The sequence below is a fragment of the Simochromis diagramma genome, unplaced genomic scaffold (genome assembly GCF_900408965.1).
Source record: "Simochromis diagramma unplaced genomic scaffold, fSimDia1.1 OVJJ01000369.1, whole genome shotgun sequence".
NCBI lineage: Eukaryota > Metazoa > Chordata > Actinopteri > Cichliformes > Cichlidae > Simochromis > Simochromis diagramma.
The window spans coordinates 98,499-123,837 of NW_024387087.1; the positions used below are offsets into that span (position 1 = coordinate 98,499).

The 25,339-nt window shown below is 45.7% G+C and overlaps 1 protein-coding gene across 1 annotated transcript; it reads right to left on the reverse strand.

Annotated features, from left to right (window-relative positions):
• Positions 1–14,169: 14,169 nt before the first annotated feature.
• LOC120742651 (GTPase IMAP family member 4-like) lies at positions 14,170–15,237 on the reverse strand (the record flags this gene model as incomplete). Its single annotated transcript, XM_040046074.1, has 1 exon — positions 14,170–15,237. A coding segment is annotated over exon 1 (933 nt), but the record flags the coding sequence as incomplete, so codon positions are not given.
• Between the last annotated feature and the right edge of the window lie 10,102 nt (positions 15,238–25,339).

Genomic DNA, 25,339 nt, shown 5'->3' on the forward strand with positions numbered 1-25,339 from the left:
GCGATATTGGTCCTGTATCTTTAACACTAATGCACAAGAATAATATTACGCCAAGAAAAAACTGGAGATTTAATATATCACTACTTAAAGATGAAGACTTTATTAAATATTTTAAAAAAGAGTGGACTTCATATTTGAACTATAATGACACTCCCGAAACATCAGCTTCTGTTCTATGGGAAGCAGGGAAAGCTGTGATGAGAGGTAAAATAATTTCTTTCTCATCACATAAAAAGAAAAAAGAAAACAAAAATATTCAGGAATTAGAAAAAAACATCAAATCACTAGAAGAAGCCTACGCGTCCCACCAAGATCAGGAAACATTGAACAAAATACGCAAAACAAAACTAGAATTAAATGAGATAATTGATAAAAAAACAAAATTCTTAGTACAAAGACTACGCCTACAAAATTATGAACATGGTAATAAATCCGGTCAATTTCTAGCAAACCAGCTAAAAATAAATAAAGAAAAAACAACTATATGTGCTGTTCAAGATTCATCTGGGAACACAATATATGAACCAATACAAATAAACAACATTTTCAGGGATTTCTATAAAACGTTGTATTCACCACAAATAAACCCATCTAAAAGAGAAATTGATCAGTTTTTGGACAACATAACTCTTCCAAAATTATTGGACACTCAAGCAATGGCACTGGATTCACCACTGACACCAGGTGAACTCCAGGAAGCCCTGATAAGTATGCACAATAATAAGGCTCCAGGTCCAGATGGCTTTCCTGCAGAATTCTACAAAGAATTCTGGTCGATTCTAGCACCAGTTTTCTACAGAACGTTGTTGGAAATTAAAGAAAAGGGCAGACTTCCATCAAATATGAATTCTGCAAACATTAATCTCCTGCTAAAACCAGGCAAAGACCCTGTATATCCCTCAAGCTATCGTCCAATATCCCTTATAAATGTAGACCTTAAAATAATCTGCAAAGCTCTCTCAAAGAGACTGGAGAAAATAACCCCCCTCTTAATTCATCCTGACCAAACTGGTTTCATAAAAGGTAGGCACTCATCAACAAATACACGTAGATTACTTAATTTGATAGACTACTCATACAGTAAAAACCTAGAAACTACAATATTCTCTTTAGACGCAGAAAAAGCATTTGACAGAGTTAACTGGAAATTTCTATTTGCAACTTTACACAAATTTGGTTTTGGATCCTCTTTCATAAACTGGTTAAAAATATTATATAATTCCCCAACAGCTTGTGTTAGAACAAATGACCAGACATCCTCCAGCTTCTGTCTCTTGAGGGGCATCAGGCAGGGATGCCCACTCTCCCCTTCACTATTTGCAATTTTTATTGAACCACTAGCAGCAGCAATTAGACAGAATTCAGTAATTAAGGGCATAAAATGCAAGAACGTGGAACATAAAATCAGCCTTTATGCGGATGATGTGTTACTCTTTCTCCAAAATTCACAAACCAATATCTCTGGGGTGATTGAATTGATAAACTCTTTTGCAAGAATATCAGATTACTCAATTAACTGGTCAAAATCTACAGTCCTACCGATTAATTGCTCCTTCCATAATTCCTCTTCTACACCACTGCAATCGGGAAATATAAAATATTTAGGTATTAATGTTTCTCCCAAGCTTGCAGATCTAACTAAATTAAACCATATCCCACTTTTAAAGAAGGTAGAAGATGATCTGGCTAGATGGAAATGTCTACTGTTAAGGTTCAAATATTGAGGAAGGAGAGTACAAACCACCATGGTCCAGAAGATCTTGGTCAAACGATTGATTTTTAATGAATACACGCGTGGGAAGACAACTCTGTACGCAGACAGCAATTGATCTTCGACTTAATCAAAGCATAAACAGATTTTTATAGCATCAGGGTTTGATTTACTGACGCCCCTTCATGCGTCACAGATACATTTTATACATACGTCAAATCAACACCACAATGACTTTTCACCCAATTTGAAAGAACATCATTTTCTATTTTCATGGCCGATTCCTCCGGTCAACCTTTCAGTTCCTCTTTCTTGCCGAGAAGACAAGGAACGGTTCCTCTTTTACCGAGACACTTTCGCAGTTAGCACCAGACATGTCTAAACTCTTTCCTATAAATAAATCTAACTAATGTGTGTGTGTTGACCTCACTCAGCCTCTATGTCACCTCTCGCACTTCTGACCTTTCACCAGGATAGAGGCTCATCCTTATGTGTTACAACCTAACTGAGACTATGTGTATGTCTTCTACTAAATAAATGTTCTAATCAAAAACCTCTAATGAAACCTTAATATAAAATGACCTGATATAAGTGTTTTGTAAGCATGTATTGCAATTATCCTTCTATGTTCTAGTTTTCCCTCAACATGGATCATCTGAACAGTCACGTCAGTGAAGCTTTAAACCTTTTAAAGAACCTGAACATCAACTCAAATAAGCACAGATATGCAATATGTATAAAATAGTTATAACTGCATCTGGAATACAAAGTTATCATCATCATAAACATCTTAAGGCCATCTTAAAGCTATCTGTTACATTGTTAAAGCCTCGTCTTAGCCTGCTGCTCAAAATAACCTTCTGCTTTTACAAACTCTCTGCAAGCCTGTTTCCTGTCCTGTTACTTTTAGCCTTTCTGAAAGACACACTGTTTAAACCTCTAAACGCAATATAAACTACAGATTATATTTATTAATGCAATGGTACTGTTGACAATTATTTACCAATAGCAGTAAAATAATTTCCCTGCTCCACACTACCCATATCACTCATGGGAAGGGTTGCCGCTATAAAAATGATGGTCTTACCAAAAATAAATTATTTATTCTCAATGATCCCAACTAAACCGCCACAAGATTGGTTCAGATCTCTAGATTCATGTATGTCCAAATTCCTTTGGAAAAATAAACCCCCACGTATAAGCTTAAAAACACTACAAAAGACCAAGGATAAAGGAGGACTAGAACTGCCTAACTTTCAGCACTACTTCTTAGCCAACAGGCTTCAGTTTATCTCAGGATGGCTAAAACACACCCTCTTAGATGAACCTTGGCTAGATGTAGAACAAGCACTCTGCAATAATCTAGAGATCTCAGACCTACCATTTATCAGCTCAAACATCCAACGACATGAATGCTTTAAAAGCATCAACATCAGCTCTTCTCTGACAGCATGGTGGGAGTTTCTAAAATTGACGGCGTCTTCATTAATCCCATGCAAACGTACACCTATCTGGAACAACCCTGACATATTACAAAACAATAATATGATAAACTTTTCAGATTGGAGTGATAAAGGAATCAAATATTTAGAACATATACTAGAAGGAACAGAATTTATTTCATTTGACGGACTAGTTACACAATATGGGATCAACAAGAAAAGATTTTTAGAATATCAACAAATTAAATCCATAGTAAAAAGAAATTTAAACCGGGTCAAGTTGAACTACAAACACCACCAAGTGTGGTTCAATTTCTTACTCTTAAACCCCCCAAATTACTATCCAAAATATACAGAATGCTTTCTGAAACAGATGAATCAATATCACTTCCTATTGCAAAATGGGAAGCGGATTTCTCAGTTAACTTAGACCTAAACTTCTGGTCTCAGATTTGCTTAAAAACCTTTCATCTAATTAGAAATCCCAGTCTTCAATTAATTCAATACAAAATATTACATAGAGTGCACTATACAGGTCATCGGATGTTCAAGATGGGCTTTACGTCTACCAACAACTGCTCACACTGCCAAACAAATTCACCGGACAATTATATCCACGCTCTTTGGTTCTGTCCACCAGTTCAGAAGTTTTGGCGCGAGATATGTGAAGACTTATCGAAGTGTCTGAAATGTAACATTCCAACTTCCCCCTTAGTGTGTTTGTTGGGCAGCTTAGATAATGTCACTTCAGAAAAGAATATCGCCCATATGGTTTTCACTGCCCTATGCATAGCCAAGAAAACAGTCCTCATGAACTGGAAAAATAAAAATAATCTTAATTCTAACCAATATAGAAATTATCTATTAGATTACATTAGTCTTGATACAGCCTCTGCCACCACATCAGATCAATTGCTCTGGGCTCCTTTGATCAGCTCCATCACCTAGTGGGGGTGGGGGGTCATAGTTTGGTCCCGCCTTCACTGTTGTGATTGGTGTGGGGGTAGGGACAGGCTTGGGGCGTCGGGGGGTTCCCCGGAGGCATCTTCCTTGGGGGGCTCAACCTGGGGTAGCGGTCATGTCCGGTTAGGGGCTCTGTTGGCTCTCCGGTGACTGTTTCCTCGCGGCTGCGTGCAGCGGGGCTAGGGGAGGGTCTGTGCTGACGGACGTGGGTTACTGACCTGGTAGCCTGGCTGGCCCTGGGTGGGTCCGGGATGGGCGTGAGGTTCTGGGGGCGCTCCGTCTCTGGGCTGGGACCCGGACCGGGCCTCGGGGGTTTGGGTCCTGGTTGGTGTGTTGCCGGGGTTGTGGGCGGGTGGGTGCATGGGGGCCCAGCCCTGGAGCAGGGTGCCGCCGGTGCGTCGAGCCACCTGGGGGGCTCTTCAACTGGTGGGGGATATTGTCACATCTTGCAGGAGCTTTCCTCTCCTCAGGAGCTCCCTCTGCAGGAGGGGGAGATACAGGAGAGGTGGAGGAAGATCTCAGCCTGGGTGTTTATTGTCTTATGTAGTCTGGAAGATGAGTGGATGGTGGGGTGGGTGCAGTTTTTCTCTGTGGTGGGGTTGGGTGGACTGTCCCGGGCTCTGTGGGGCCGGGCGGCGCTGCTGCGCTGGGCCCCGGTCTGGATGGGCCTGGGCCCCCTTTCCCTGGCGGGTCGCGGAGTATGGGGGTGCCTACTGGGGTCAGCGGGGGAGCTGGCCCCAGGGAGGGGTCACTTGCCCCTCCCTTCCTTCCCTCCCCATCTCCAGCTGCCTCCCTCTTCCCGCTCCACCAAAACCACCCACACATGCAGGGCCTTGGAGTAGGGGTATGTCACCAGGGTGCAGAGGAGGCTACCCCCCCCTCTGTCCCCTTCTGGCTGCCTCTGCCTCAATTTTATCCCACAACTTAGACATTCACATTACTCACACTCTCATTACACATACATATAGGATCTTGGGGGTGGGCACGATACACGGAGTCCAAAGTACCATCAGGGTGTACACCCCACCCCTGGCATCGTTGCCCACCTCTCAATTTTAAATACACGTAGACATTGAGGGCTAGCAGGAGGGACCATGCGCTTACCTGCTGCTCTCTGGCAGGTAGCTCCATGCCCTCCTGGGTTTTAAATGCACCTTAGAACACACATGCATCAACATTACAATGAGCGGGTGGAGGGAGGTTTGGAGTCTTCTCTCACCCCCGTTCTCTGCGACCTGCTGGAGCAGGGGGGCTAGGAGGAGGAGTTGGCCGTCCGACTGCGGTCTGGAGTGTGGAGCCTTCCTGCTGCTGCGGAGTCGGGGCGGTCTGCCTCCCCCCACCGCAGGGAAAAGGGAAACACCACCTGGGTCTGGGTGCAGTTCCCCCCTCCAGGGGCGGGGGCACCTAGACCCGGTTTGTAGAGTACGCTTGGGGACTGTGATCGTGTGTACAGCGTCTCTTTATGTCTGTCTCCACGTTGGTTGAGTGTGGAGTAAGTGCATATGAGAGCATGAGGGTGGGAATGGATGTTTGTATCTGTGTGTGCCTGTATGTCTGTGTCTATATGTCAGGTTGGGTGTCAGGCGCCACCTCTCTGGGGACATCTCAGGCCCTCCAAGGTTTGGAGGCATATCTCCCCCTACCACCACTTCCCCTGCCAGTGGCGGACCCCCTCAGACATCGGTGCGTTGGTGGTTCTTTGTGTCCGGGGATGGGCGTCCAGGTACACACCGGCTCACTCCTTGGCGGCTGCTTATCGGGGCCTGGAGCCTGGGGCTCGCTCGGGCCACTTCGGAGGTGGGGTGCCCCCGGCCTCTCGGCCTGGGGCTCGGTCACTCAGGCGCAGCTGGCTGCCGGCGGAGCTCACGGGCGCGTCACTGCAACTCCCCCTGGCTTCTGCTCCGCGGCTGCTGAGTGAGCCCTCATCTGGGACTCTCCTCAGCTCTTTCCGGGACAGTGGCGCAGCTGCCCCTCTGTTGGTCTTCCTTGGTCTCTTGTGTTCTGGGGGCCTCTGGATGTCTGGAGTCTTGATCTCCTCCACACCTGCTTCACGCCCTGGAGGACGGGGCTGTGGCCCCCCCACACCCTCTAGCAGATCATTACATGAAGGAACCTTTTAAAAAAACAAAAAACAAGCGCGTCCATGCTCACAGGTGTACACACGGGTGATCACACCCACAAACTACACCCTTTTTGGCTCCTACCTCAAAGCACACTGTGTTCTGTTGATCTTATGTGCTGCACAATAATGTTTAACATTTAGTATTTACTGTCATATTCCCATATATCATTGTGATGTTGTTTATTCTATTACTCTTGTTCTCTTCTGCTTGCTTTCTTTTTTCTTTCTCAGCAGGTGATCCAGGTGATTGATATATGCATTTTTTTTTCTCTGCCCATTCTGTTGGTTTTTGTCTTTTGCCCTTCTCCCCCGTCCCTCTTCTCAGCTGTTTCTCTTCCCCTCTTTCTTTCTCCCCTTCTTTCCCCCAGTCAAGTCTGTCCCGTATTCAGTAAGTGAAAATAAAATAAACAATAAAAGGTGAATCAAATGGACCATTACGGCAAGGCTGGGATGGTCAGTTTGGTAAAGTAAATCCGTTGGGCATCTTTCTTTGCCTTTAGACAACAATTCTGATGGCAAAAGAGCCAAACGGGACAGGCACAAAAAAAAAAAAAAAAAAAAAAAGAAATAGATGTTTTACTTGTTTGTTTTCAGCAAAGTACAACATTAAACCTGCGTTATCACACTGTGAGCTGATCAAAGCTAGTGTTTGTTAGTATATTTACCTAATGCTCCTCTTTATTGTGTCCTTTACATGTTGTTGAGCTTTCTGTATAAAAACATCACTGCTTTCTTTTGCTTGTTAATTGAATGATTCAGAACACTGAATGTTTCACATGGTGGTTTAGGCTCCTCCTGCCAGGACAGCACAAACTGAAAGCACTGACAGGAAAATGTCTGATTCAGGATCTGTTTCACCTGTATTACACCGACATGTTCTCAAAGAGGCGACCGTTTAGATCAAAGAGTATTTTTGAATCACAGCCTGCTGAAAACACTGCATACAAATCTCATCCTATAGACGGGTGAATTGTCTTCCCATTAACTCTGGTTATAAAACAGCACTTATTAGAAAATATAGCAGTTCAGGCTATGTTTACTCTCTATCACATGAAAGACGGGAGAAATGCAGAAAATTTAAAGGCACTTTGTCCTGTTGTTATTTTTGCTTGCTGGTAATTTAAGGATTCCCCCTCCACCACTGGAAAGTAGGAATCTGAGAAAGCATCTAAAAATGGAACTCAGAGAGTTTTAAGGTTAGAGGGAGGCTGGAACGTCCCAGTATGAGCTGGGTGGAAGGCAGAGAAACCAGACAGGTCATCACAGGAACCTCACAGACAAGCACACTGACAAGCAAATGTCTTAATATGACATCCAAACATAAATAAATACATAAAATAAATGATAAAGAAAGCCTGGGGATAGCATGGCGACAGGCAGATGTGAGCACTAAACGAGAGAGAATGTGGGTAATGGGCGGGGAGGACAGCTAAGAGCACAGAAGACAGAGGCCAGTGAAAAGCAGAGCTATTTAAAACACACTGAAGAGAGAAGAGGACCAATTCAACTAGCACTTACCTACAGGTCACATCCTGTTAATGGAAAAGATGGAGCGATGGGTAGAGAGAAGGAAAGATGGGGTGTGGAGGAGGAAATGGGTCAGGGGTCCAGCGAATGTAACGCTAGCTCCCAAAGAAATCAGAGCGAGAAGGTAATACCTAATGGGCCGGCAGATGAAAGATGCAGACACGCTGGAGCAATCAATTACACCACGCAGACGCCGTGTCGACTCTGCGACCAGGTTATCCCGCCTGCGTCATTTTAATAGCACCAAATATTAATATAGAAATCTTTTTTCAGGAAAAGAATCGTAGCAGCTTTTTTGTCCCCTGGTTTTTCCTCTTGGGTTGTAAAAATGATAATAATTACAGTTTACACAAAATAGCAGCTGAAAAATATGAAACGAGGATGATCTGTAACCAGTCTGTTTGTCGGCGCTTAAAATAAAAATGTTTTTCTGACTACAAATACTTAGAAACTTAATTCATAAAGAAAAAAATAAAAAATAAAAAATATTGTTATTATTGTATTACATTGTTGCTTTTTAATGCCATTTCTATATTGTTAAGCACTTTGTGCAGCATCGGCTGTTTGAAATGTGCTATATAAATAAACTTGACCTTGACCTTGTTTATTATGTGCTGAGGTATTAGTGTTTTACAAATAAAATGATCTCATTTGTATAAGAATTTCTTTTATTTATGTATTAATCACAATATTTTATCGTATAATACCTTGGTGCCACTGGAATTTAGCATGTCTTACACTCATGCAGTTAGACAGAGGGTGGGAGTCTGGTAAGGAAGTTGGGGGGGAGCAGAAAACTCCACAGGAAGAGCTAACTTGTATGTGTACCTGTTTTTGTCTGGCCGAGATGTGAAGTGCCTGCCCACTCCGGAGTTCGAGTCTCCGGAGGGAAAATCCTGGGGTTCGAGCCTGTGTTCAGTTCTGGTCCATCACAGAGAATGGTGATTCTTTGGTTCCGGTCCTACACAGGGAACGGTGGTTCAAGTCCACCGTTGATAATTATTTCTGCACACTACGGTGACAGTATTTTAGCATTTTTCATCTGAGAAGGGAAGAAGGCCATTGCAGAGGACGCTCAGAATGTAAAAGGAAGCTGGATCCAGTAAATTGGCAGACATTCCATCGGGTGCCCAGGGACAAAACTCAGTGTGTGACTGTATGTTAAGAAATGCGCGTAAAAGTATGTTGTGTTAATTGGCAGAGAATGGTTGTGTGAGAAAAGGTTCCCTGAGCATGGACCAGTTCAAAGTCAGAAGAACAGTTGGGGAGAAAGGAAAAGAAATGTTGAACAAGTGAGCTAATAGGTTGATGTGTGGTTGTAAAAAAAGTGAAAAATGGGGTTAAAAATGTTGAAAATGGGGAACAAAAACAAGGAAAAAAAGAGAGGAGTGTAGAAATGTGTGTAAAAGTAATTGTCTCCAACTAGCGGAAGGTGGTGGTACTGCAGGCCACCAGCGACAGCGACAGCAAGGAGAAAAATGGCATCATCATGACTGGATGGATGGATGTGCATTTCCAACAAGCTGCAACTTCACTGTGTGTGAATGGACCTTTGAAAAGACTGCCTGAGTCGGACATTTGCCACTTTTGGAGTAAAATGACCAAATGAGACAGTGGAAAACACAGGACAAAGCTGAAAGTGAACTGACTGCAACTGGGCTGCTGCAAGGGGGGGAGATGAGACCACAGTGGAAGGAGCAGGGAGGACATGGAGGAAGCTGTTTTAGTGTGGGAATGAAATTTGGGTTTAGGAAACTGGGAAGAAAAAAACGACTGCCTTGCATGGAGAATTGAAAAGTGTCTGGAGCACCGCAAAGAGGAGAGGTACACGAAAATTACACAAACAGAAAAATGCATTAATCCTACTAACACAAACACACATGCAATGAAGCTCATGAAGATCAAACAGCATTTTAAGCATGCATTTCTGTTACCATCATCTTGTCCAGTTCACTTAGTAGGTTGAGAAGTGATACATAGACTAGTGAACTAGTATTATTTTTGGGGAAGGATGATTGAATCATTGCAGGGGTGAACAGAATGCTGCAGGGGGGTCAGATGAGTGGAGACTAATAGATTATTGAGTTTCTTGTTTCTGATGTGTGGGGGAGGTCTTATCATCAGAATCAGAATCAGAATCAGAAAGGGGTTTATTGCCAAATGTTGAGCAGGTTTACAACATTAGGAAATTGCTGCGGTGCTTCAGTGCAAACATAGTGTCATAAATAGCACTTAAATAGACATAAAAAAATAAAAGTAGGAATGACACACATCTGGGTACATGGGGAAAACAAAAACTCATCATCTAATAGAATATTGTTGTTGTGTGAGGTGTGACTGGTGGATGAAAGTTTGGGAGATTTACTGATGCATTTTCCTTTGGTACTACTTTGAACCTGCCAGTTAGTTTTGTTTTGATCTATCATTCTAAGAGAATGTGCTTAGACATGTCCTAAAACTAGGGCTTCATATTTTTCATTATTTTTAACAATGCACTGAGATTTTTGTTTGGCAATTTTCTCTTTTTCAAGCAGGCCTGCAAGATCAGAATCGAAAGCGCTACACAACATGTTGAACAATCGCAAGTGAGCTTCTCCAAAATTAAAATGGGCTCGGGAGAAAGCCACTTATTTGGGACAATCAGAGAGCGAGTCCCTGTCAAAAAGGATTCAGCGAGGTAATCCAGTCTAAATTCTTTTTCTTTTCTTGTTTGGCCTCATATTGCTGGCAGTAGAAACTTAATGCAACACGAGAGGTTCTACTGTTAGCAATAAAAAATGCAGACTGACTGGACTGACAAATGCTTGACTGACTTGACATCAGTATGCAAGATTGCCCCTCCACCTTGACGTGACAGAAGGGTGGATGTATGTATGTATGTATTAGGGATGCACCGATACCACATTTTCTAAAGTACTCGTACTCGTTAAAAGTCCCCCGATACCGAGGACCGATACCACGGTCTGAGACCTGTCTATGTTTCAGCGGCATGTAAGGGGTTAATCACAGGCGCCGAGTGCCCGCCCCCAGGCCCCGGCTGCATCTCAGAGCTGGGAGAAGGCGAGGCGAGACAAGTCAGCCGTGTGGAACTATTTCAAAGTAAACGAAGACCCGAAAACAAAGGCAGAATGCAAATTGTGCTCAGCGAAATTGTCCAGAGGAGGCTCAAAAGGTAGCGCATTTAACACAAGCAATTTAATCAAGCACCCAAAATCCCAACACGACAATGAGTACAAAGAGTTTACCCACGCTTATTAGCACAGAGGAGCATAGCTGATGCTATAGCAGTGGGACGGAAAATAGTTGGGCATTTTAAACATTCCGCCTTAGCCTACTCCCACCTCGAGAACATTCAGGGACAGCTCAACCAGCCAATAAAGAGACTGCAGCAGGACGTACAGACGCACTGGAACAGCACATATTACATGCTCCAGTCCCTAATTGAGCAAAAGCGAGTGCTGGGCGTGTCCGAGCACGAACTCCCTGACTATCTCACCGCTCACCAATGGGCTCTTATGGAGACGACTGTTGCCATCCTCGCCCTCTTTGAGGAACTAACTAAAAAAGTGAGCAGCTACGACGCACTAGCCTCTGATGTCATCCCAGCTGTGACTGTGCTTGTGAGACTTCTAAACAGAGAAACAGACGAACAAATTTAAAATTTATTTATTTATTTTTTTTATAATTATTTATTCTGTAATATGTTGCATACAACATGCTTTTCATTTTAAATAAATGTTCTTAATTCCAAACTAGTCCCTTGTTTGTTTGTTTTTTGTTAAATTATAGGACTAAAGCTGTTACCTGCAAATTTAAATCATGTTTTTATTAAGTACTCGGTATCGGTATCGGCGAGTACTGAAATGCAAGTACTCGTACTCATTTCCAAAAAAGTGGTATCGGTGCATCCCTAGTATGTATGTTTCTTTTTACAGGAGCAGAAAGGTGACAGCAACAGGTTGCATGAGCTTTTGGGCCGTGCTGACTTAACCTCTTAATTGCCACTTTCTGTGTCTTTGTGAATTTACCAGCAGTGTGTTATTCATGACCTTGTATTGTTTACAATGCAGAGGTCACTGTGACAAAGTGTGCATACAGAGGCACTGCACTAACATCTTTATTTAATGGAAAACTTCCACAACACATCCCAGTTGTTTCACGGAGGAACTGTTGTAAGATGTTGGATCATTAGGAATAACATCTGCACACGACACTTCCTAAAGTGTTTCTTCAGCTGATCACAACGGCTGATTATTGACATGACATTATAAATGATTTATATGGTTTAATGTGTTTCTTCATTGTGATTCAGTGTAAAAAGAAGACAAAAAATAGTAAATGTCCTGTATTTGTATAGCGCTTTTACTAGTCCCCAATAGGGACCTTTACACACCCAGTCACACACATTCACACACTGGTGGAGGATACAGTTGTAGCCACAGCTGCCCTGGGGCAGACTGACAGAAGCGAGGCTGCCATGTCGCGCCATCGGCCCCTCTAGCCATCACCAGTAGTGAAGTGTCTTGCCCAAGGACACAACGACCGAGACTGTCCGAGCCGGGGCTCGAACCGGCAACCTTCCGATTACAAGGCGAACTCCCAACTCTTGAGTCACAATCGCCACGTGCAAAAAAAGTCACCAAAGCCAAAATTACATTTTGTTGCATCATAAAATGGGACAGGTGAATACATTACAAGTGGCATAATTACATGTAATTAAAGTCATGTTAATCTTCTTTAAGCTTTGAAAATATGAAAATAATTCATATAACACAAGCATTATTTTAAAAACTTGTGTAATATAAAAACATACAATTTGGTGAAAAGGAAAAACACCACCAGGCACTCCAAGAAGACTGGGCAATATTAACTGATGTTCAGTGCATATGCCAAATAACAACCAAAAACTATTCCCCAACCCAACAGTACATAGACATAACTCTTTATTCCACCAGTGACACCCAGCATACAAGCTTCGAGCTGGGAGGATACCAGTATACCCACCCACCTCACCAGGGGTAATTTCACAGAATAATTTCCCATCAGAAAGCTGACACTCTATGTCCCTAAATCCATTTCAAGCAGCCGGTGATCAGACCACCAAGGACTCCACCTTTTTAACCAATTGTGACTTCTTGAAGCGTTCACCAACCCAACAGCACTGTCTACATGCACGTGGCTGGTTGGATCAACCACTGTGACAAACACCATCACTGACAGAAATGGTGGTATGCATGATATTCCCCCTTTCTCATATCCTAAATTGTAATTTCGATTCCGGTCACTGACTTCTCATACCTTATTACCTCCCAATAATTACAGAATAAAGAATAGAATAGAAGAAAAAGTAGAATAGTAGAATATTAACAAAAATAGAATAATTTTAAATAGTCAACACCCAACGCCCCAACCAGAGATGCTAATGGAGGAGAGAATTTGAGAATGGAAGAGTTGAGTCAACAAGTATTCAACCTAATGAGACATCTTTGTATTGGAGCAGTCATTTTAAATAATATCTTGTTTCATACAACAACATCATAACTTGTTATGTTATAACCTAACTACAGCTGTAGCTGGTTACATAGTGTGTCTTCTGTCCTGTGTTCATCCCCACCCAGTCATGGCAGATGGCCCCGCCCCTTCCTGAGCCTGGTTCTGCTGGAAGTTTCTTTCTGTTAAAAAGGAGTTTTTCCTCCCCACTGTCACCAAGTGCTTACTCATGGGGTGTGGTGATCTGTTTCTTGGAGTTTTCTCTGTATGCATTATTGTGGGGTCTTTACCTTACAATATGAAGCACCTTGAGGTAACTGTTGTTGTGACTTGACGTTGTATAAATCAAATTGAATGGAATTAAATTTGTATTTTTACATTCAGTAAGTAATGGTGCCCATAACACGTTTTTATTATTAAGGATTTTTTTTTAAATAAAGAGAGATTATGAAGCGTAATAATTATTGTAAATGATGTGTGACAGGGTTGTAACAGCTTTTCTGCTTGGAAAACAGACCTACAGTGATCATGACGCGATGCACTTGTTTTTGTATTTCTTTTTTAATTTGTTCGTTTCTTTTTCTTGCCGTTCCTGCAGTTTCTTCAGCTCGTCCTTAAGATGTTGCTCTTTGTGGCTGGACAGGTCATGTAACAGTGTGTAGTCACTTTTTTGCTCTTCGTTCTCCTTCAGGACTTTGCTGTATTCTTGCCTCATTTCCCTGATTTGCTCATCATACTTTTCTATCAAAGCTTCAAAGTCCTTCGTGTATTTCTCTTTGAACTCATTGAGGTCTTCAGCTTGTTTTCTGGCTTCTCCTTCATTTTTCTCTTTCATACCTTTGATTTGTTTCTCATACTTTTCTTCTAGCTCTTCTCTCTCTCTTTGTTCCTGCTCTCTTCTGATTTTTTTCTTCTTCTCTTGTTTTCTTTATGTATCTTTCTTTCTCCTCCTCATATTCTTCTTGGACCTGTAGGAGCATTGCTTGTTCCTTCTCTCTTCTCTGCCTGTCTTCTTTGTACTGTTTGTTCCACCACTCTTGTCTCTCCATTTCCCAAGCATGCTGTTTCTTTCTCATCTCTTTTCTAGTTTGTTTCAACTTTCTCTCAGTGATTTCTTTGGATTCAGACTCAGATTTGATTTTTTCCTCCAGAGCTTCAAGTTTTTGTTCCCATTCCTGTTGTTGACTGTCCTCCAGTTGTCTCCTCTCTCTGATCACGATTTCTCTTTTTTCCATTTCTTTTTTTTGGTCTTCCAGCACTTTATTTAATTTTTCTTCCTTTTCTTTGAGTTCTTTTTCTCTCTGTTTTCTCTCCTCTTCAGTTTCAGCTCTCTGTTCTTCAAGTCTTCTTTGCATTTCTTTCATGTCTTCCTCATGTTTCCTTTCAAGTTCTTCTCTTTCTCTCTTCATCTTATCGTCCATCTCTTTCAGGATCCTCTGCATTTCCTTCTGTATCGCTGATTCAGCCTCTTGCAGCATCTCATTGGTGTAGCAGTTGCCGTCGTTATTCTTCACCATGATGTCAATCTTTGTTATCAGCTCGCTGACTTGTGTGCAGTTTTGTTTGTCACGGTTGTTGAACACGTGGTATCTTCCTCCACAGTCAGAGATCAGCTTCTTGAAGGAATTATCACATTTTTTATCAATGTACTCATCAATGGTCTGATCATCAGCTTCCAGATCGTCTCCTCTGGTTAAAAGAACCATGCTGAACTTTTCTGAATTCTTCCCAAAGAATTTCTTGATCAGTTTCAGTGTCTCCTTCTCTTCTGCTGTGAACCTGCCGATCTGTATCACCAGCAGGAAGACATGTGGTCCTGGAGCCAAAAGACTGACACATTTCACCATCTCTTCATGAACTTCTTCATTTTGAGAGAGTTGTGTCAAAGAGACCAGGAGTGTCGACCACAACAACAGGACGACCGTCCACTTCACTCTGTGCTTTCTGGCAATATTCAGAAATTGACTTCTGATTCAATTCAGCTTTAAACTCTCTCCTTCCGAGAATGGTGTTTCCTGAAGAACTCTTTCCACAGCAGGTTTTTCCTAACAGTACAATCCTGAGACAGTCTGAGCTCTGCTTCTCATTGTCACCTGTACCAACAACAATTGATCTCACAGTGAATATTCCAACATTGCTAGTGAGTGAGGTCTTATTTAGCACAAAAAAAACCTCCTAAATAAGTTTACTGTACAACATTTACGGTCATAGAAAAAAGAAAATACAACCCCCACAAGTTTGTACATATCAGGACTTAATAAAAAACCACATTATTAAACATTAGGTCTCTCTCCTCCAAGTCTCTGTTAGTACATGACTTAATAATTGATCAACAAATCGATTTACTCTGCCTTACAGAAACCTGGTTGCAGCAGGATGATTATGTTAGTTTAAATGAATCAACACCCCCAAGTCATTCTAACTACCAGAAAACTCGAAGCACAGGCCGAGGGGGCGGTGTGGCAGCAATTTTTCACACCAGCCTATTAATCAACCAAAGACCCAGACAGACTTTTAATTCATTTGAAAGCGTGATGCTTAACATTGTCCACCCCAGCTGTAAAACTCAGAAACCAGTCTTACTTGTTATCATCTATCGTCCACCTGGGCCTTACACAAAGTTTCTGTCTGATTTCTCAGACTGTTTATCTGATTTAGTTCTGAGCTCAGATAAAATAATTATTGTGGCTGATTTTAACATCCATGTAGATGCTAAAAATGACAGCCTCAACATGGCATTTAATCTGTAATTAGACTCAATTGCCTTTTTTCAAAATGTAAAAGAACCCACCCACCACTTTAATCACACTCTAGATCTTGTTTTAACATATGGAATAGAAACTGAACATTTAACAGTGTTTCCTGAAAACCCTCTCCTGTCTGATCATTTCCTGATAACATTTACATTTACAATAATGACTCTCACAGTCTGTTCTTTAAAACCTAAAAGAGAATTATGGATTTGATCAACTGGTCTCTGAATGCAATTGACACGCTCTTCTCAACGAGAAGTCTGGGCTCGGGAGAGCCCAAGTGCCCTGGAGGGACTTTCCCTGCCGGATACATGAGGGCGGGTGGCAGACTTGGAGGATCGTGTGCCTGGCGGGACTGTCGATCGAGGACGCTAAAGATATCTATCTATTTGGAACCATGATAACAGGGTTCTTGCTGATCGGAGCTGGCTTGGGCCTGGCTTATCGGAGAATTAAGACAGCGGAACCGGCTGTTCAAACCCCCCCAAGGCTGCCCGCTGGGATTGAAACGCTGGGACGAGGTGCAACTTCTCAGAATGGGCTCACTGAGTGCAGCATGGTTAAGATCTTGGAGAAGCTCACAGCTGCAGTGAATACTCAGAATAACACCTCTGAACGTACATTGGATTACATCAAGGAAAAGTACGCCCAGGATAACACCTCTGAGCGAAAGTTGGATAACATCTTAGAACAGCTTACTACGGTCGTGAGGTCTCAGAATTGGCTCTCTGGGCACAAGAATGACAAGACCACGGAGCGCAAACTGGATAACATCATGGAGAAGTTAGCAGCTCTCCAACGGGAAATGGAGAGACCAGTGTCTGTGTCGGAGTGTTAAGAACAACTTTGAAATTCTCATGAGTTGTTCGCATAAAACGAAAACCACCATCATAACTCGGCTATCCCTTCGGCGCCAGCTGAGGGCGGCTGCTGTGTTCGCTTCGGATTACTCCTCACCCCCCACCCAACCCTGTGGCTTGTCATGTCCTAATGTTGTGTTGTGGACATTTATGTGCTTTTTGTACAGAGGAGTTTTTTTGTTTCCTGTCATGGGAGCACAGCATGAGTAGAGGTCTCTTTTTTTCCTCTTGTACTTTCCCATTGTAGTGTACATTTCAGTGGTTTTTTTCTGTAACGCTACTGATCTCCGACCTGTATCCCCATGTAATGTCTGTGTTGTGTGTGTAAGGTCGGGGGGGTAGGGGGTCCCATTTCACTGCAGGGCAACTTGCATGTGGCGAATAAAGATTGATTGATTGATTACACAGCAGTGGAGAGTAGAGTTTATCACAGTAGATGTCTTTCTGAAAGCGCTGTAACTAAGTTTAAGAATATAATCCACCCACTGTTATCATCTTCAATGCCCTGTAACAACACAGAGCAGAGCAGCTATCTGAACGCTACTCCATCAGAGGTCGATTATCTTGTTAATAATTTTACCTCCTCACTACGTACGACTCCGGATACTGTAGCTCCTGTGAAAACTAAGGTCTCTAATCAGAAGTACCTGACTCCGTGGTATAATTCTCAAACACGTAGCCTAAAGCAGATGACTCGTAAGCTGGAGAGGAAATGGCGTGTCACAAATTTAGAGGATCATCATTTAGCCTGGAGAAATAGTTTGCTGCTTTATAAGAAAGCCCTCCGCAAAGCCAGAACATCTTACTATTCATCACTGATTGAAGTAAATAAGAACAACCCCAGGTTTCTCTTCAGCACTGTAGCCAGGCTGACAAACAGTCAGAGCTCTTTTGAGCCAACCATCCCTTTAACGTTAACTAGTAATGACTTTATGAACTTCTTCACAAATAAAATTTTTATCATTAGAGAAAAAATGACCAATAATCATCCCACAGATGTAATATTATCTACAGCTACTCTTAGTACCATTGATGTTAAGTTAGACTCTTTTTCTCCAATTGATCTTTCTGAGTTAACTTCAATAATTACTTCCTCCAAACCATCAACGTGTCTTTTAGACCCCATTCCTACAAAACTGCTCAAAGAAGTCCTGCCATTAATTAATTCTTCAATCTTAAATATGATCAACCTCTCTTTTTTCTTCCCCCTCTTTTGGCTCTCAGTGAAGGCGGTCGCACTTTTCTCCTCTCCTGCCCTTATCTTCCCTGCTTAGCCTCTTATGTCCTTGTCTTGTCTTGTGTTTTTACTTACTTTTCCCTGGAACACTCTCTAACAGTCTGTTCTCTAAAACCTAAAAGAGGAATTATGGATTTGATCAACTGGTCCCTGAATGCAATTGACACCCCTTCTCAACGAGAAGTCCGGGCTCGGGTGAACCTGAGTGCTGAAGATATCTACCTATTCGGAACCATGGTAACAGGGTTCTTGCTGATTGGAGCTGGCTTGGCCCTGACTTATCGAAGAATTAAGGAAGCGGAACCGGCTGTTCAAACCCCCACAAGGTTGCCCGCTGGGATTGAAATGATGGGAGAGTGTCATGGTTCGCTGTGTGGCAGGCGGGAGGAGGACCCAAACGCAAAACTCACAGACACGGGGATGAACTCAAAATCACAGCTTTAATGCTGGAATGGCAGAACATAGGAAATACAAAACTAAACTGGGAAAAGTAAACTAACATACGCAGGGAGACACAGAGAGATCCACACAGCATGAGGGAGAACGCGACGCCGAACAGAGGGAGACGCAGACAGAAATACACAGAGGGTTAACGAGGAAAGTGGGAACACACGGGGAGCACAGGTGACACTGATAATCATAACGAGACAGGGCGGGGTGAACTGAACACGACATGTACAGGCGTGAGAGTCACAAAGTAAACAGGAAGTGCACCGAGGTTCAGACAGGAGGAGAGAGAGCACGGGGAGACCAGACATAACGGGCTGGGGGAACCTGGAATAAAACATAAGGAGAGGCGAGGGCTCACAGATACACAGAGGGGCACACGGGGGTGAGAGTCACAAAAGGAAGGCACACAGGGAACAACATAACAGGGCAACCCAGGAAACAGAACCTAAAGAGGGGATTGAATACAAAAATACAAAAGAACTAAGAGCACTGGGCCAACACGGCCCAGGACCATGACATCACCCCCCCCACAAGGGCTGGCTCCAGACAGCCCAAACACAGGAAAACGAAAACCCAACAGAAAACGACCCAGGGCGGGCGGCGGGGGCCCAGGACGGAGGGCCCAAAAAAAAAAAAACAGAAAACACAGGAGCACTAGACCATGGGATAAACAAAGTTCAGGGGGCCGGCCCAGAGCCCACCGGCACACAAGTTCATGGGCCACACGGTCGGGGGGCCGACCAGGCGGGCGGCACAGGTGGCAGAGCCGGTCCGGAGGCCGGCCGTGCGGGAGGCAAAGGCGGCGGCGACGAAGGAGACGAGGGAGCAGTTCAGGGGGCCGGCCGCGCGGAAGGCAGCGGCGGCGACGAAGGAGACGAGGGAGCAGTTCAGGGGGCCGGCCGCGCGGAAGGCAGCGGCGGCGACGAAGGAGACGAGGGAGCAGTTCAGGGGGCCGGCCGCGCGGAAGGCAGCGGCGGCGACGAAGGAGACGAGGGAGCAGTTCAGGGGGCCGGCCGCGCGGAAGGCAGCGGCGGCGACGAGGGAGACGAGGGAGCAGGTCCGGGGGCCGGCCGCGCGGAAGGCAGCGGCGGCGACGAGGGAGACGAGGGAGCAGGTCCGGGGGCCGGCCGCGCGGAAGGCAGCGGCGGCTCACCAGTGCCAGGCGTACTGGCCGAGGCCCAGTGGGCACAGGACCAGTCGAGGCGGGGCCAGACGAAGGCTCTGAGGCTGCAGCAGACGAAGCACAGGCTGGAGCTGCAGCAGACGAGGACTCTGAGGCTGGGCCAGACGAAGATGAGGCCGAAGCCGGAGCCGGACCAGGCGGAGCAGAAGCAAAGGCCGACGCTGGACCGGGCGCCGTCGAAGGCGACTCTGAGGCTGGACCAGGCGAGGCTGAAGACTCTGAGGCCGGACCAGGCGAGGCTGAAGACTCTGAGGCCGGACCAGGCGAGGCCGAAGACTCTGAGGCCGGACCAGGCGAGGCCGAAGACTCTGAGGCCGGACCAGGCGAGGCCGAAGACTCTGAGGCCGGACCAGGCGAGGCTGAAGGCTCTGAGGCCGGACCAGGCGAGGCTGAAGGCTCGGAGGCCGGGCCAGGCGAGGACGAAGGCTCGGAGGCCGGGCCAGGCGAGGACGAAGGCTCGGAGGCCGGGCCAGGCGAGGACGAAGGCCCTGACGGGGCCGCAGCAGACGAAGGCCCTGACGGGGCCGCAGCAGACGAAGGCCCTGACGAGGCTGCAGCAGGCGAAGGCCCTGACGGGGCTGCAGCAGACGAAGGCCCTGACGGGGCTGCAGCAGACGAAGGCCCTGACGGGGCTGCAGCAGACGAAGGCCCTGACGGGGCTGCAGCAGACGAAGGCTGGACGGGCGGCTCGGGCCCCCCAGCTGGGAGAGACAGCCGACGCAGAAGGCAGTCTGAGGCGGAGAGAAAACTCACGCCGTTCCTAGCAGGCTGAGAAACGGCCTGTGCAGCCGACGTGGAAGGAAGCTGAACGGGCCCCTCGGGCCCTCCAGCTGACGTGGATGGGAACCGAAGCAGAAGGCAGTCTGAGGCGGAGAGAAGACTCACGCCATTCCCAGCAGGCTGAGATGCGGCCTGTACAGCCGACGTGCGGTCCCCTCTCGCTGTCTCACGGGCCTGGGCTTCAGGAGCTACTGGGACCTGAGCTGTGACGGGTGGCTCTGGGAACCGAGCTGTGACGGGGGACACTGGAGACTGAGCTGAACGTGGTTGTGGGGTAGGTGACACTGGTGTACCGGGGTGAAGGCAGCGAGGATACAGTCTCTTTCTTAAGGGAGGGTCGAATGATTTAGCGACAAATGTTGAGGGGAAAAGATGCCGATGCAGTGAATACCAGGTAGCGGAGTTTTCCAGGAGGGGAGCTGACTGAGCTGGGAAGGGCTGCGAGGGAGCCGACTGAGCTGGGAAGGGCTGCGAGGGAGCCGACTGAGCTGGGAAGGGCTGCGAGGGAGCCGACTGAGCTGGGAAGGGCTGCGAGGGAGCCGACTGAGCTGGGAAGGGCTGCGAGGGAGCTAACTGAACTGCGGGTGGCTGCGAGGGAGCTAATTGAACTGGCCTGGGAGGAGAAACACGAGCAGGAAAAGGAGCGGGCTCAGAAAGAACAGTCCGAGAAATGGCAGGCTCAGTGGAGGGCAGAACGGGCCGTGGCGGTGCGCGACAGCGGCGGGAACGCCGTTTCCTCTTAGGGGCGGCCGTGGGCTCAGCCTGGCCTTCCGTGGCGACCGGCTCCTCGCCCTCAGACCACATCCGTGCCAGGCAGGAAGCAGGGGACGAGTAGTCCGATCGCGGCGGCGAGGGTGGGTGGTCGATCTGTGGTGGGACAGCTGATGAGAGCTCCTCCTCGGTGATAAGCCAGGGTTTCCACCGGAGCTCGTCCTCCCGATAAGCCTGTAACACCTGCTGCCGCTCTTCCTCACCAAAGTCGCTGGCCTCTGGCATCCCTGTGCGCCGCGTAGCGTAGACAGGCGGTAAGCTGCTCGTGTTGTCATCCGCCACGCAGAACACAGCCCCTGAGCGAACGGTCTCATCGTTAGGGAGAGATGCAGAGTCCTCACTCACCCCAGCAGGTAACGTAGGAGTCCGAATGTCCAGCTGTGGGGTGGTGCGTCGGCGGCGTGAACGCCGTTTTCTCCGGGATGGTGGAGGAGACGAGCCGGGCCGCGAATCCGTCAGCGGGCCGGGCTGGACCTCCTCCGGCTCCTCGCACTGGAGAGGCAGCTCTGGGCGGACGCCTACGGTGGAAACAAGGAAGTCCCGGATGTGGGGGTGCAGCGAGCCGAACAGCCACGGGAGTCCGGACACCATCCGCTGTAGACGGGCGGCTACGACCTCCCGGTGTCCGTCTCCTGGTAGCGCCTCCCACTCCTGACAGTGGTACTCCACCGTATAAACCAAATCCTCCCGGAGCTCAGCGGAGGGGTTGTGGGTTGCTGGGTCCATGTCAAGGTCGCGTTCTTCTGTCATGGTTCGCTGTGTGGCAGGCGGGAGAAGGACCCAAACGCAAAACTCACAGACACGGGGATGAACTGAAAATCACAGCTTTAATGCTGGAATGGCAGAACATAGGAAATACAAAACTAAACTGGGAAAAGTAAACTAACATACGCAGGGAGACACAGAGAGATCCACACAACATGAGGGAGAACGCGACGCCGAACAGAGGGAGACGCAGACAGAAATACACAGAGGGTTAACGAGGAAAGTGGGAACACACGGGGGGCACAGGTGACACTGATAATCATAACGAGACAGGGCGGGGTGAACTGAACACGACATGTACAGGCGTGAGAGTCACAAAGTAAACAGGAAGTGCACCGAGGTTCAGACAGGAGGAGAGAGAGCACGGGGAGACCAGACATAACGGGCTGGGGGAACCTGGAATAAAACATAAGGAGAGGCGAGGGCTCACAGATACACAGAGGGGCACACGGGGGTGAGAGTCACAAAAGGAAGGCACACAGGGAACAACATAACAGGGCAACCCAGGAAACAGAACCTAAACAGGGGATTGAATACAAAAATACAAAAGAACTAAGAGCACTGGGCCAACACGGCCCAGGACCATGACAGAGAGGCGTGAGTTTCTCGAAATGGGCTCATTGAGTGCAGCACGGATAAGATCTTGGAGAACGCACGGCTGCCGTGAACACTCAGAACAAGACCTCTGAGTGAAAAACTGGATTACATCTGGAGGGGCTCGCTCGAATAACACCTTTGAGCGCAAATTCGATCACATCTTGGGGAAGTGCACTGCGGTTGTGAGTTCTCAGAACCTGCTCTTTGAGCAAAAAGAATGACAACATCACGGAACGCAAGTTTGATAACATCATAGAAAGCTCGTGGCTCTCCAACGGGAGATTGAGAGACCAGTGTTGGACTGTTAGAACAGCTTTGAAATTCATATGAGCTGTTCGCACTAAAGTAAAAAGCACCACCACTTCATATGGAAAACCCTTCGGCGCCAGCTGCGGCCTCAAGGCTGGAGCTGAACAAAACACCCTGATAACGACTGTGTTTAGACTGTTCCCCCATTCCATGCAAGGCCAACTGGGTTGGCTGGAAGACTGTTTACTTAGCCTGGCGGGGCAAAGGACACTGTCTCAGCTGAACTCTGGACACACATACATATACACTGATGTGCACACACTGATCCCCCCTCCCTTTCCAAACGCCTTCGATGCTTGTTCCCTACCGGGGAAGATGGCAGTCGACTGGACCAGCGCAGACATGCTGCAGGACCAGATGCGCTGTCTACACCAGCTAGACATACTGTCATTATATTAATGCTGCTATCCTGTATATATTGTACATACTATTGTTTGAGTACTTACGATTGGTTTTTTTGTACTTTTTATATTTTACATTTATATTTATTATTGAAACTTGCACCAAGGGAGTGGCACTCCAATTTCGTTGTACTCTGTACAATGACAATAAAGGCTATTCTATTCTCTCTCTTACCCTTTACCACCCCTGTTGCTTGTCTTGTGTTTCTATGGTGTATTGATAGTCATGTGCTTTTTGTGCTGAGGTGTTTTTTTCTGTTATCAAACTGTTCTCCCACTACGAGCTCAGTCTGAGTGGATTTTTTTTCTCCTCCTCTTACCTCATGTTATGTATTTTCGTTGTTTTTTTCCTATCAGCCTACCTCTCTGACATGTCTCCCCAATGTGATGTTTGTGTAAAGTTGGTCAGAAGGTTCCTTTGTAAGTGCACATGCGCCATTAGTGTGCTGCCTGCTGTAACCCTAATTTCCTTCGGGATTAATAAAGTATTCTGATTCTGATAATAATCAGCTATGTACCACAGGCCTTCAAGCTGGCTGTAGCTAAACCTTTACTCAAAAAGCATCTCTAGACCCAGCAGTCTTAGCTAATTATAGTCCAATCTCCAACCTTCCTTTCATATCAAACATCCTTGAAAGAGTAGTTGTCAAACAGCTAACAGATCATCTGCAGAGGAATGGCTTATTTGAAGAGTTTCAGTCAGGTTTCAGAGCTCATCACAGCACAGAAACAGCTTAATCTTTATGTCTTAAAGACATAAAGACCTGGATGGCCGCTAACTTTGTGCTTCTTCATTCAGATTAAACTGAGGTTATTGTACATGGCCCTGAAAAGCTTAGAAATATGGTATCTAACCAGATTCTTACTCTGGATGGCATTACCTTGGCCTCCAGTAACGCTGTGAGGAACCTTGGAGTCATTTTTGACCAGGACATGTCCTTCAATGCACATATTAAACAAATATGTAAGACTGCTTTCTTCCATTTGTGCAACATCTCTAAAGTTAGAAATATCCTGTCTCAGAGTGACGCTGAAAAACTAGTTCATGCATTTATTACTTCCAGGCTGGACGACTGTAATTCATTATTATCAGGATGTCCAAAAAACTCACTGAAAAGCCTTCAGCTAATCCAAAATGCTGCAGCAAGAGTCCTGACAGGGACTAGAAAGAGAGAGCAGATTTCTCCTGTTTTGGCTTCCTGTTAAATCCAGAATTCAAAATCCTGCTCCTCACATACAAGGTCTTAAATAATCAGGCCCCATCTGATCTTAATGACCTTGTAGTACCATATCACCCTATTAGAGCACTTCGCTCTCGCTCTGCAGGCCTACTTGTTGCCATACCAACTTCCTCGGAGTTTGGTAGCAAGGCTACAAATACACACAGGCGCTATCACGTGACCACACTGCTCCCACGTGCTACGGTTATGAGGCGAGTTACGCAGTGTCGCAAGTTTTGTGAGGTGCTTTTTTGATATTTAATGGATCGGATTACATTTTTTATTTCTCTCCGATATCTGATCCAGTAATTTACGTCAGTATCGGACCAATACTGATACGTAATATCGGATCGGTCCATCTCTAGTTATTACGGCTTGATTAAGGTACACATTAGGCTGACATCTGGGAGAGATGAAAATAACCAGAGCTGAAACTTTGTGTAAGCACATTGTGTGGGCCTGATCCGGGCCATACCAATTTTGCTATTTGGGGAGATCATGGGTTTGAATCCATCATCTTTCTGTGTGGAGTTTCCCCACACTTGTTTGGATTTTCTCTGCGTAAATCGTCTCCTACAGTTTAAAGTTACATACCAATTAACCTAACATGGGTTAGACGTAAAAATTCTTTTTGCTCTTTTTCTTTATATGTATAAGACTTTTGCTGTTTGCCTTTGACTTTACAAACAAAACATCTGTCACTATAACTGGGTTTCAATAATGCAAATGGTGAAATATACTGCAGTAAATGAATTAAA